At 41.0% G+C, this 13104-nt stretch overlaps 1 protein-coding gene across 4 annotated transcripts in view; it reads left to right on the top strand.

Annotated features, from left to right (window-relative positions):
• The window catches only part of dym (dymeclin), a 47542-nt gene extending 39469 nt beyond the window's left edge, over window positions 1-8073 (top strand). For 3 of the 4 annotated variants that reach the window (XM_062413019.1, XM_062413016.1, XM_062413017.1), the window contains exon 17: window positions 6060-8073. In XM_062413019.1, the coding sequence (XP_062269003.1) occupies window positions 6060-6209 (150 nt within the window). In that variant the 3' untranslated portion in view covers window positions 6210-8073. The remainder of the gene's footprint in view (window positions 1-6059) is intronic. The other variant, XM_062413018.1, reaches the window with a different exon arrangement.
• Window positions 8074-13104: the final 5031 nt, after the last annotated feature.

Raw genomic sequence — 13104 nt, 5'->3', positions numbered from 1 at the left:
GATCAAACACATTGAATCCAAATTTGTAATTCAAATTTATCTTGTATTTATTAGTGGAGTCCTGTGGTAATTAATAAACTTAATAGAAATACATTGCAGGTCATTTTCCCACCACCTATACCTAAAGCTACAGGCATTGACAGTTAAATAATGTAAGCACCATTTACATGTTTGTCTTCCTTCTTGTCTCAAAAAACGATTGTTTGGAGGAACTGACAGTTGCAAAGTAAATAATTTTGTTTATATTCTACAGACAAAAAAAAATTGTTGTTCCTGGTGAGGGGGACAATGTACACACCAGACTACAAAGCTCATTGATGTAAAGCACTTAAAAGCATTTACACAAAATGCAGACATGTAAATTAGGTCCCAACTGAAAGAAAGGGTTAAAAAGAAGGTGGTAAATACCCCAGGGACAACCCTCAGTGCTACGTCACTCAAGCTCCCTCTTGTCTTATTCTTTGTGTGTGTGTGTGTGTGTGTGTGTGTGTGTGTGTGTGTGTGTGTGTGTGTGTGTGTGTGTGTGTGTGTGTGTGTGTGTGTGTGTGTGTGTGTGTGTGTGTGTGTGTGTGTGTGTGTGTGTGTGTGTGTGTGTGTGTGTGTGTGTGTGTGTGTGTGTGTGTGTGTGTGTGTGTGTGCGTGCGCGTGTTGTTTCAGGGTGTGTAATGTTTCAGGGTGTGTGAGACTGAGAGGCTCTCATGGGCAGTGCTTGTGGAATGTGTTGTTTCGCCTGACCAGCTGAAATCTGGCTTATTGAGCAGCGATAGCCCACAGACTCTCTGGCTCCTCAGGACAGGATGGAGCTGATGGGGGGTGGGCATGGATTGGTGGGGTGTTGGGAGCTTACCAGCTGTTACTCAGTACCTGGTCCTTCATACGTCTGATGGCTCTTACAAATGACACAGCTTCGCTCTTAAGCCTCCTTTAAAAAAACTCAAAGTTCTGAAGTCCCTTTGTCTGAGATTGTATCTCGTGACTTACGACCCGTTTTAACATCAGATTGTTTTCCTGGATTCGACAAACAGCCATGTAGATGTATACTATACCAAAGTACTATTTATTTTTCTTGAGGGGGTAGGGAATGTATCTAACAAATTTCATGGCAAATGAATTGTTGTGGGACTTCAATGAATCGACCAAAAATCAGCAGTCATTAGGATTCAACATCTGTGAACGATACATGATAAAATATTTCCACCAAATCATAACATATTGTATTTGTGTGAATCTGTCACGTCTCTCATTCAGCTTGGGAAAAAAATATTATGTATACAGCTCTTTTAAAAATGCTGTTAGCATGGTTGAAAAAGGAATAAAAGGAGCACATCTTTCAGGAAAAGATGCATTAGCATGTCCACTGTGTGTCATGTCAGAGCCAAAGACATTTTCACAGGGATGGACCCATGTGCACTATCATGAAGGCATGTTCGTACAAAGAACAGAGAAGCTTGTATTACAATCCAAACAGATGGAGTGTGACTCCATTCACTGGACAGGACCCCATTAAATGACTAAATCTTTGATACAGCTTATCCGGGAGCTGTAGCCAATCGCTGACATTGGGAAAGAGGCAATGCACACTGGACAGTCGGCAGTCTATCACAGGGATGACATACACAGACAAACTCGCATTCACAGACCTACAGGCAATTTAGAATTTCCAATTACCCTTTAGACTCCGATGAACCGAACCGGCGTGTCTTTGGAGAAGGACATTCAGAAAACTCATGGAGGCACAAGGAGAACATGAAAGCTCCACAAGTTCGACACCAGAGTCTTCTTGCTGTGGCGCAACAGTGCAATCCACTGTAGGACCGTGCCCGGATCTTTATTGAACTTCTCAAGTGAATGATTATTGCAAACCCTTTGTTTACAATGACACAATATTAAATTACAGCATTTTTATTTAAGGCACATTAATTTTATCAAACAAGTAGAACATTGTAATACAATCTTCCAATGCTTGTGTGCGTACCTACTTGCGTGTGTGTGCGTGTGTTGAGTTCATAGTTGCTCCCTAGCCGCATTCTTCTCTGTCTGGCCGAGCTCTGACAGCACAGCAGCGTGCAGAGGAGGAAGGGAACACGGCGTCCTGAGTGAAGATATGAGGCCAGCCAGTCAGTCTGTGTTCAGGGGCGAGGGGCTGACCTGCCAGGACCCATAACTAACTGATATGAGCTCGGGCCAATTGGGCTCAGACAGCTGCCAGACTGAGAACAAAACAGAGGAGGGCAGGAGGCGAGAAGACAACAGAGTGCCAGAGGAAAGAAAGGAAGCCACAGTGTAGACAGACTAAGGCGACAGAGATAATATTAGGGTGTTAGATGCTCCGATTTCCCCCAAAAAGCACCGGAGCATGGAAGATACTTTTTTCTGTGACGCGTACTCTATGTCGTGATATCCAAGACTTTCCAAAGCACCAAATCCCCCGGTGGCTCCTGTCCAATATAACAGTAGGAGGAAAAAAAACGAAGGCCATTGTGATTCAGACATCATTTTTCTTTCTTTTCATTTTTTCATTTTGTGTTCAGTCTCAAGTGAATGTGGTTGAATGTGCACAGGGGACTTTATAGTTGTGCAGTATAGGTTCATACTTTCTTCTTCAGTAGGCACTTGTCTTGTGAAGCACCCGTTCAGATAAAGGAGTCTGTTTTAATGGCGCAAGATGCATCATTCTCACGTACTTCTCAGTCTCGAGGCAAGTTGTGAGACTGCCTGTTTTACTGATGTGAAACCACATAACAGCCTTTGATCATTAAAGGAGTAGGTCGATATTGTGGGGAGTATGCTTACTTGCTTTCTTGTAGAGAAAGATCAATATTACTGTTGCATCTTAGATATGGAGCTTGAGTCTGGAGATGGTTAGCTTAGTTTAGCGTGAAGACTGGAAACAATGGGAAATAGAGAATGTAGGTTTACAAATGAATGCAGGAGCCAAGAAATAGACCAACAAATAAACTGTAAATATATAAATATGTAAAAAATATATACATCCATCCATCCATTGTCTTCCGACAATGCCTACTTGTCTCAAAATGGGGTTAGGGTTAGCATGTTGAGTAATTCAGGAGTAAAAACTAATTCTATGTCTCGATCATACCGACATTTACAAAGGCACAAATGATTAAAATGTATATCACATTAGTTGAGTGAAGACCAATTGCAAGGTTAAAGTAGAGCTCTGTTGGGTTTCATCTGCTCCCCAGAACTGTGCGACCTGTGTTCAGAGGTCATGATGATGAATGAGCTCCTCATCTTCACAGTCCTGGTTTGAAAGAGCATATAAACTGCCATATTGTTCCCTGTATGCCCCGCCTTTATGTTAGCTTATAATATGCAGCATTACTTTTTATTACCACAGTGGCTCATGTCTGTCTTTAGACATGTTCTTATGAAAACAATAACTTAGACCTTGCACCACCATCCACATATAGATGAGGAGTTGTTTGTAACACGGATACATATATTTGCACATTAATGAGGGAGACATTTGAGATAGCGATATTAATACCGCACATGTTGTTTCAAAATGCGTGGACATTGCAGTATTTGCTGATTAATGCTTTAATTATCCTAATTACCTCATTAGCATAACTGGTTTATGTTTCATATATCATGGTGATTATAGCAGGACGAGCCTTCTGTTTTATTTGGTTTGTGCAATTAAATCACTTTGCACCTTAAAAACATGACACTTTAAAAAAAACTTAAATTACATGACGTCCTCTGTGCTCACTAGTTAAAGTATGTCTGGTTTGAGTAACCGTCACCGTCGGTGTCATATGAACATTTGACGAGTAAGTGAGCTTGTCCAGGAGAGAGTCACCTACACACAAACACCAGCCAGATAATATCACTCCTGCATTGTGTCTCGCTGTCACAATGGCGGTGATGTGTGTGGTCTAGCCTCAGTAGCCTGGCATATGGCCTGTGACCCCGTAGCCCCTCCGTCTTTGTCAATATGATACCGATAATGTGGCGGTGAATAGAGGAGGCGCGGACTCAATAGAGCAGACTGGGAGCATCTCATAAAAGGGCCTCAGCGTCTGTCTTTCACCGCAGACTGATTACTGGCTGCATGTGTGCATATACATGCATGTGTAGACAGGAGGGTATAATAAGGCAGCGTTGTATTATTGATGCTCTTTTGCTACCTGCCTGCTGGTGGGCTTGCAAAGGCTGTGTCTGGTCTGGTCTGGTCAGTGGGCTTGTGTTTACAGGCTTGAATAAAGACCTTATCAACCGCATATTCCACTGGAGAGTTGTTAGAAAGGAACTAAAACAATTCTGACCATCATTAATTGTTTAAGTTAGTTTTCCTGCAAATTGACACATATTTCTTACATGTAGCTCTAAAAATGTGTTTATTTGGAACAAGATAACTGATAATGTGCAGGATTTTTTAATATTTATTTTAAAATTACTTATTTTTTCGATTTGACTTCAGTTTATTTTCAGGCGTAATGTTTATGAGTCAACAGGTAAATTAATATAATCATCTGAGAAGACTAATACCTATTTGTATTATATGCTACATGTTTTGTTGACTTCATTCTTTAAGCTTTAAAATACACTACATCAGTCACGATTCATGAATTATTTTGTGAAAATGTGTAGAAAGTCCCAAAATATAAACCACACTATCCTGCATGTGAAAGGAAGTGAGAATTCCTGGATGTATTTGTCCAGACCAAGTAATCCGGTTACACAGCACTTGTAAGCTATAAGGTCATAATGTCTGACACACTACTCTACGTTGGACACATACTCTCTGGAACTGATGTCTATGTCCTCATTCAGTGTCTGTTCAGGCTTTTCTCGGACAGCAGCACTTGTCGATATCCAGTCGCCTCCTGGGGTGAAGAGGTGACATTAGCACATTAGCCAACCTTTTAAAAGGTCAGTGGTTCAGACCGCAGAGTGATACCTGTCTGCAGGAAGCTGTAACCGAATTTACCTCACAGTCAGACTGGATTACATCCGCCGGCAAACTACTGTACCTGACGAAGAGTGAATACAGATAGAGAGGCCTGACCTGCCTACATGCTGGGCAGAGCCTCCACCCATCAGACAGAGATGTCGCTCCGCTGGTCACATGCAATGTGGTTGGAGGCAGTTTCATGGTGGCGTTGGGGTCGGAGCTCCAACAATAGTCCTCTGTGAAAAAACGCTGCCCTCTCATGAACTTTGAATGCCTTTATGAACAGCCAAGCAACGTCATGAGGCATTATGCACATTACACTGTGACAGACGTGACAGTATAGCTGCTTTTAAAGACATTGACATTCTCCAGAAAAACAGAATATTATTGAATTACCTCTTAAAACATCCATTGAAATAAAAGTAAATTATTCATTTGAGTGGGGTTGAACATCAATTTGTACTCAAACATATGTAACCTTAGCACTTCTACAACTCAAAAGCTGCTTTCAGACATGCACCAATGTGTTGATGACTTTTCTAATACTTGAAGGACATGAATCAGAAAAAAACTAATATAACACAAATATTTTGGGATGATCAAGAAAAGCCATACACGTAAAAGACACAGATGATCATGTCAACTTGGAAAGACCACGATATCCAAGAGCTTTTTTCGTGATACGGCTGTAAACCAAAATATATGATTTCCACCACCATGTCTACGTCATGTCCTAGCTCCTGCATACATTACAGGTGCCACCCCTCACCTGAAAGTTGTGGACATTTTGCTATTGTTGTGAACGCATCTGACCCAGACAATCTCCTGCTGCGCTCTTTGTATTTGAAAGGCAAACATTGGATAATTTGTCCCAAAGCACTTTTCTGGACATTTTCCGGGTTCATGTCTGAAAATGGCTCGTATTACATTAAAGAAACAACTGTTTTGTCTGCATGGAAGCTGTCATAACTCCCTGAGACATCGGAACACAAAGAAGCCATTGTTGTTAAAAATAACCCATTTCTTACTATGGAACATCAAACATTTTGCTGTGCGAAACACAGTAGTAGCGTCACCTTTGAATCTGCTTTTGATCAACTCTTTCCAATTTTCTCCTTATCTCTGTTTGTGTGAACAGAAGTTTCCTGAGCTGAAGTTTAAGTACGTGGAGGAAGACCAACCCGAGGACTTCTTCATCCCCTACGTCTGGTCTCTGGTCTTTAACTCTGGAGTCGGCGTCCACTGGAGCCCACACGGCATCGAGCTGTTCAGCATGGACTCCGGCTGAAACACCCGCTGCTGCAGACAGTGTGTGCGTCTCCATCCCTGCTCAGTGACTGGCAGCGTGTGTGTGTTAATGCGTGTGTGCGTGTGTTTGGGTGGGTTTATGCACATTACCCTTTATAAGTATGTGCATGCTGCTTTGAAAGTGCCTCAACCTTGTACAGAATGTTTTTTCTTTTTATGCAGCACCACCTATTTTTTGTTTTCCTCCACATGTACCAATAATTCCTCTGATTCTTCACGGCGAAGATTCCCCTGTGTACAGTCAGTCCTGTAGAGAATACATATTTAACATCTGCTTTGCCTGCTTCCACAGCACACGCTGACGCACATCTCTTCTGTTGTTGTGACTCCGGCTAAGGATAATCCCACATTATTTAGTTTTCTTGCTTACAAAGAAAAAGGTCAAATTAAAGAGATCCACTTAATGCTACATCCACACTACTAAGTTTTTGTTTGAAAACGCATCAACTCCGCTTTGAGCACATCTGTTCTCCACACGTTTGGAGCAATTAAACTAAAGGTTTGGCCCCGTTTTTGTTCAGTAACTGGGGCTGCGTTTAAGTCTGGACGGGCAGAAACGGTGATGTTTGGAAACGATGATGTAGACACAACCGCTTGCAGATTGGGTCTTTTTGGGCCCAAAGAAGCCCCAAACTTCTGTCACATCTAGATCCACTATCCCGATTAGCCTCAGCTACCAATGTAGAACACAACATGAATTCCATCAATTACAAGTGTAGCTGACCCAGTTGTCTTTGCTAACAATTGTTGTTCAGTGAAATTCAGCATTTTACAATGATACAACTGCTGACCTGTGTTGGATGGGAGCAATTATTAGTGCAATCTGGAACTGTTCCCGTGTCAAGCGCCACACGCATGCCCAATGTATGTGAGTGGTCACATGATATGCATCTTCAGGCGTGTTTGCCAAGGATTGAAACTGATACAGAGCCAAAACACTCATGTGGAAAATGCTGTTTTCAAAAGAAAACATTGTAGTATGGCTGTTGCCTAACTTACTGTGCTTTGATGAACGTTTATTTACTGCTGCACTGAACGTTAAAAAATAAGGTAATATTCAAGACAGGCTAAGTTTCTTTCACATTTTATTAAATGTCCTTTATAATAGAAAATTTTAAGTATGATTATCTCATCAATTTGTTTTTTATTTTGCTCAGTTCTCTGAATACAGTAGTTTTGTATTAAAAATAGACTTGTGTTTGTGAAATTAAGTTGAAAAAAGGTCACAGAAAGACAAATATAGTCTTAAGCAAAAAAAAAATAATTACTGAACATGTCTGTTGTGTTGCTACATACAGGATTTTCAGATTTTGAGTCCACCACTGTCGATCGGTGGCCCGAACTGAATTACAAGTTAATTAATACTTAATTTCAGTCCCTTGAGAATATTAGCACAGTGCATCACTCTGATTCACGTGGTTTCATTGTCACCATCGGCCCTTTATCTGACTTTACCCCGTCTTTGTGGTCGTCATTATTTTTTCCCTCATAGTAACCGAGGCAGATGCTTAAACTGGGGAGAGTCATTAAACCCTATTGTGCATAATTACACTTGTCTCTTTAATTTGTCACTTTATTTGCATGTTTATCACATTTAGAGACTTTGTATAAAACTATTTATTTTCATGTATTTTTTTTTTTTTACTTTCAGCCCCCCCCCCTCACAGAAAAGAAGCAGTACTGAAATGGCTACTACGTATAAAAGAAAAACAGTGGTACTTTACTTTGGTTGTTCCCAGGTGGGAAACTGGCTTTATATTATTACATATTATATGACTACAGCTGTCATTTTGTGGCAACTATTACTTTGAAAATAGGAGTTTGAATAAAAATATATAATGGAAGCAGCAAAAGTGTCACGTGATTATTATCAAAGTGAAACGGCATGATTCATGGAGATCGATAAACTTAAAAGTGGAGTATATTAGATTTGTCGTAATCCTTTGGAGACTATACACATTTTTGCATTAATGTGGATTATGTCGGGCAGACAGCTAGATAGCTGTTTTCCTCTGTTCCCAGTTTTTTATACTAATCTACCAACCTGCTGGCTTCAGCTTCTTCTAATCAACAACTCCGGAGAATGTTCAGAAAAGATGCTTTAACATATGAAGAGTGCAGCAGGAGATTGTGCGGATCAGGCGCAGCCGTCACTACAACCGGAAAACATCCGGAATATTCAATCGAGGGGTGGCGCTTAGGGAGAGGAGACAGGAGACAGGACAGAACAAGTAAATGCTCCAACAGAACTCCCATGTTTTAGTTTATGACAAAACAACACCGGCATCTGTCCTTGGCTCGAAGAGCCCTCGAATCTCATAGACTTTCAAAGTTGCATCTTTGACGTGTTCGAAAAACGTTGTGAACTTGCTCCCTGGGAATTTTAAGACATTTCCTTGCTACCTTCTCACACACAGCCCATACGGAACATTTTAGGAAAACGTCAGGAGTTCAGTGTATGTCTGAAAGCAGGTTAACTTTCAGCAAGAGATCATATAAGCCCATTTCTCAAAATGTCAGACTTACTTTAAAGCGAAGCAACATTCTCTAAGTTGCGAGCACTTAGTCATATGGATGTAGCCATCATATGTCATTAGAAGTGAAACTATATACGATAAAAAAGGAACATTAAAGAAAATACCTGAAATTATTAGTCTTCCTCTACCATATTAAGGGTTAGACACAGTAATTGCAACAGACTAAGTATAGTGCAGCTTAGAATTTATTTATCTTCAGACGTCATCAGTGCTTTTGTAGCTCTGTACAGCAAACAGCACAAAGGAAAAATCTGACTAAAAACTTGACTGTCGCCCACAGTTTATATCATCGCAGAATATTGATACACTTCAACAGTCAGTGCGTCTCTCGCGTCTCATTGTTGCCAGTTGTGGTCATGTCTGCAGAGGCAGCAGAAACCGAGGCATAAAACCGCTTCGAGGGGGGAAAAGTTTAACAGCACAATGGCACCCACTGTGTCGCATGAGCTCCCACTTCCCCGGGAGAATTTCATGCCTTTCGTCTCTTTTGTGTCGGATTCTCATGCCTGAAATTCTCTTATTCTCAAGGACAATGTAATGGCTGCAATTCGATGTAAAGAATGGCCCATTTTCCGCGCGGGGGTCACGGGTAGGTTACGGCCGGACTGTACGCTCGAGGAGGAGACTGAAGCGCTCTGTCTTTCTGCTCCGACTCTCACCTGCTTCCAGCTCCATTATCGCGGTGCCAGATGGTTGACCGGAGGTTTTCACAAAGTGACATGGCTCTCCTTGTTCCTGAGCGGCGCAGGAGGTCACCTTACCATGGGCTCCCGTTTCAGGTGGCAGCAGGAAGATGGATGGAGCAGGGGATTCTGGGATGGGTAGTTTATTTATTATTCTTTTTCAGAGGCTGGTGTGTTCTCCTCAAGGTCTCGGGCGAGATTATATGGCAGCGTGGCTCCAGACGCAGAGGTCACGCCCAGATCAGCGTCTGCCGAGCGCTGTGGAAAGTAGGGCGCCGGAGACCAGTTTGTTGAAGTGGCTTCGCTCTAAGTGCTGGTTGCCCCTAGTGACACCAAACTCATTAATATGACAGATCACCATGGTAACGATGGAAGGTCGTTAGGCTCAGGGGTTTTGGGATGAGGTCACAGAAGCTCGCTTGCAACACGAAAACAGTTTGATATCGGAATAAATAGACGAAAATGTTGTGGCGTTGCGAATGATCTCAGGTGGATTGAACGAGTTTCAACAGTTGTGCGTTGAACATTAGTGAGACATGCAATTGTTGCGGAAAAGGTCATTCATGACACGGGATTAAATATTAATTAAACCTTTATTGTTACTCTGGAATACATTGAGGTAGAGACCTCATCTACAATACACCAGAGTACAGAAATTACGCAAACCATTTCAGGACACCAAGAAAACACAGAAAATAAACTGACATATGCAAAGAAAGTACAAGCTATAGTTTATAAGGAATACATACAAAAAAATGTACTTGATGTGTGTTTAAAGCTTCAAAATAAATGATGTAACATTACATTATTGTTGTGTCAGATCTTAAATTCATGTGAACACCAAGCAGCAGCTGCATAATTTGTAGAGAACTTTCAAATCCGTTGTGTGCGCCGCCTATTTAAGCTGGCGGGGCTCACATACAGGTCGCTGCCTATTGGGCGACACCCCTGACACACCCATCGAACAAGACACACCATTTCGAAAGTAACCTAGAATCGAAAGTAAAACGAGCAAAAACTGTTCAAAACATTTTATTAAGTTAACAGGTAAGCGCTGGTCAGGCCTCACTTCACAGGATGCAAACAATCTGTGGTAAACTCACCTTTGGAAATATTTTTACTCTGCTCAGATTCTCCAGTCATTAACAGAAGCTGTTTGAGACACTTCAGAAATGGGCCTCAGTTTAGTCCAGACTGAAATCTCTCAGCATCTGCAGGGTGGATTTTCCTTTTTATTTATATTCATGGTCCCCACATGATGAATACTGACCACTCTGGTGAACCCCTGACATTTCCTTTCATGCCACGGGCAGGATAAATGTTGCAATTTGGTGGAAAATGTTTCGATTGGCAGGAAATTTGAAAACTACAGATGATAACCCAGAGAAGACATCCTTGTTGATCCCTTGAGATATGAAGCTCCACGAGCAAAACCTCAACATCTACCCCATGGATTGAAAGAAAATCTTGCTGATGAACTGTTCGTTCAGACCACGAGTGCAAAATCACATTGTTGATCCTCTGACAACCTCTGAATTATAACCTCTATGATTCCCTGACTTTTTATCTTTTGAAATTTCTACATTACTCACGACAAAAAGCTGAATGGACAAAGAGACGGAGCTCTCAGCATTTGGCCTTGTCGCTCCTGCATGTGGAGCAATTATACATAAGCAGATCTTCTAAACTGTTTCACTCTAACGGCCTATAAAGGGAACTGGGTCACAGAGTCCTCCAGCTACTTCAATAAAATGTCACAAATTGAATCCCTGAACAAAGCCAGACTGAAGGAATGTGAACACAAAGTGACCTTCGCTGAAACTTTCATCACACAACAGCTTTTGGACGTGAGAGCCACACTGAACAAAAAACCCTTCAAACAAGAGAAACCCCCACGCTCCGACAAAACCATATAAAAAATATTCTGTGGACTTCACTTTCTAAGTGATACTTGGCTACATATGAATTTTTAAAAAGCAGAAATTGCCAGAAATTTTATACAAAATATCCTATTGAGGTTTTTACTAGTGTGTTTTATCTAAATGGTACGAATAGTTGTTTTCTTTACCCTAGAATGGGCCCTTTATATTCAAATACTTTATAATTTCATTGAGAGTGCGTCCTCTCTACGGAGGCCGCCATGTTTTCAACAGTAGTCCAGACTGGATAAACTAAACACCTTTTAAGTTTTTATAACAACGGATGGCTGTTCAGTTGTCTCTATCATGTTTGGAAGGGGGACTTTGATGGTTAATTCAGCTGCAGCATACAACCTCACCACTAGATTTCACTAAATTCTACACACTGAACCCTTAACCTGAAACAATAAGTTGAAAGCTCAATTAATTGATGGACAGAAATATAGAAAAACGATTAAAAGCTGTTTCTGTCCATTTATTATCCATACAGTTAATCTTGTGAAGTTCACCACAGAGCTAGAGCCATTCTCCTAGGTAGGTCGAGAAGTGGTGTACACCCTGGTCTGGTCCCTATAATACCATCAGACATACAGAGAGAAACCAACATTCATAATTACTCATTCACATCTAAATGCAATTAAACTAACTCCAATTTACATGCGTTTTGACTGTGGGAGGAAGCTTGAGTACCTGGAGAAAACCAACGCAGAAACAGAACAAACCAAAACAACTTCCTGCCCAAACCAGGACTCTGAACCAAGAACCTTCTTGATGTGAGATGACAGTGCTAAAATACCAAATATTTCCTGTATAGTTTGAGCTTCTATTTTATTACATTTAAACTGAATATATTTGAGCTGTGAATGTATGTTGGATGGGCATAAAGTTCAGATGGCATATTACATAACTTCCCAGGCTCCATTAAATCAACTTAAATTGTATCCCATTCTTTGCCCCCTCAGCTTATGAAGCTTTTAGACTCTCTGCTGAGGTCAGAAGACATTTTTCTTATATTTACTTCCAGGGGAAACTTTACACAGAGATAACCCTTGACTAAATATTCTGATTTGGAAATAAAACTCTTCATACTTTGACCTGTAACCATCCACTGAGAGGCCAGCTGGGTTAACAAGCATGCAGCGACTAAAACTAGAACTTAATGTAGCCGAGCTTCTTGCTTTATACCCAAGGAATTTTTATTCTTTAATTATGCCATGACATTTACCAATGTGGGTGTTTTTGCACTTTCCTGACAAGATATCAGATGAGAAAAAGTCTTGCCTGTCGTTTTAATTAAAGATGTCTTATGTTTATTGTTCTTATCGTAGCGATGATGAGCTCTCAGTGTGCAAGCTCTGCCCTGTTCGTAGCATTGTGACTCGCACAGAAAAAGGTCCTTTAATTGCATGTGCATGGCCCATTGTCTGGAAGCAGTCACTGTGTCAATACAGTCTAGTAAAGGCCAGGACTGCTATCTGGAATATTAATCATCCGGCTATATCTATAAGGCACTTTTACCCCCATTGTATGATCTGCTTTTGAATTAGCTGGTGGACCATGTGACTTAATCAGGGTGATTTTACTCAACGGAATAACATTTAAGTTTATCATGTCACACACCAAACCTATGTCATTTTTCAGATTAAACATAATATAGTACAGCTTCTGAGGGAAGAAAACATCTGCTGGATGAATCACATAAACCAGAAGAATTTCATTTTTTGGGGGCAAATTCA

Source organism: Platichthys flesus, chromosome 19, assembly GCF_949316205.1.
Source record: "Platichthys flesus chromosome 19, fPlaFle2.1, whole genome shotgun sequence".
Lineage (NCBI taxonomy): Eukaryota > Metazoa > Chordata > Actinopteri > Pleuronectiformes > Pleuronectidae > Platichthys > Platichthys flesus.
The sequence above is the reverse complement of the archived record's forward strand: the minus strand, read 5'-3'. Positions and strand labels throughout refer to the sequence as shown.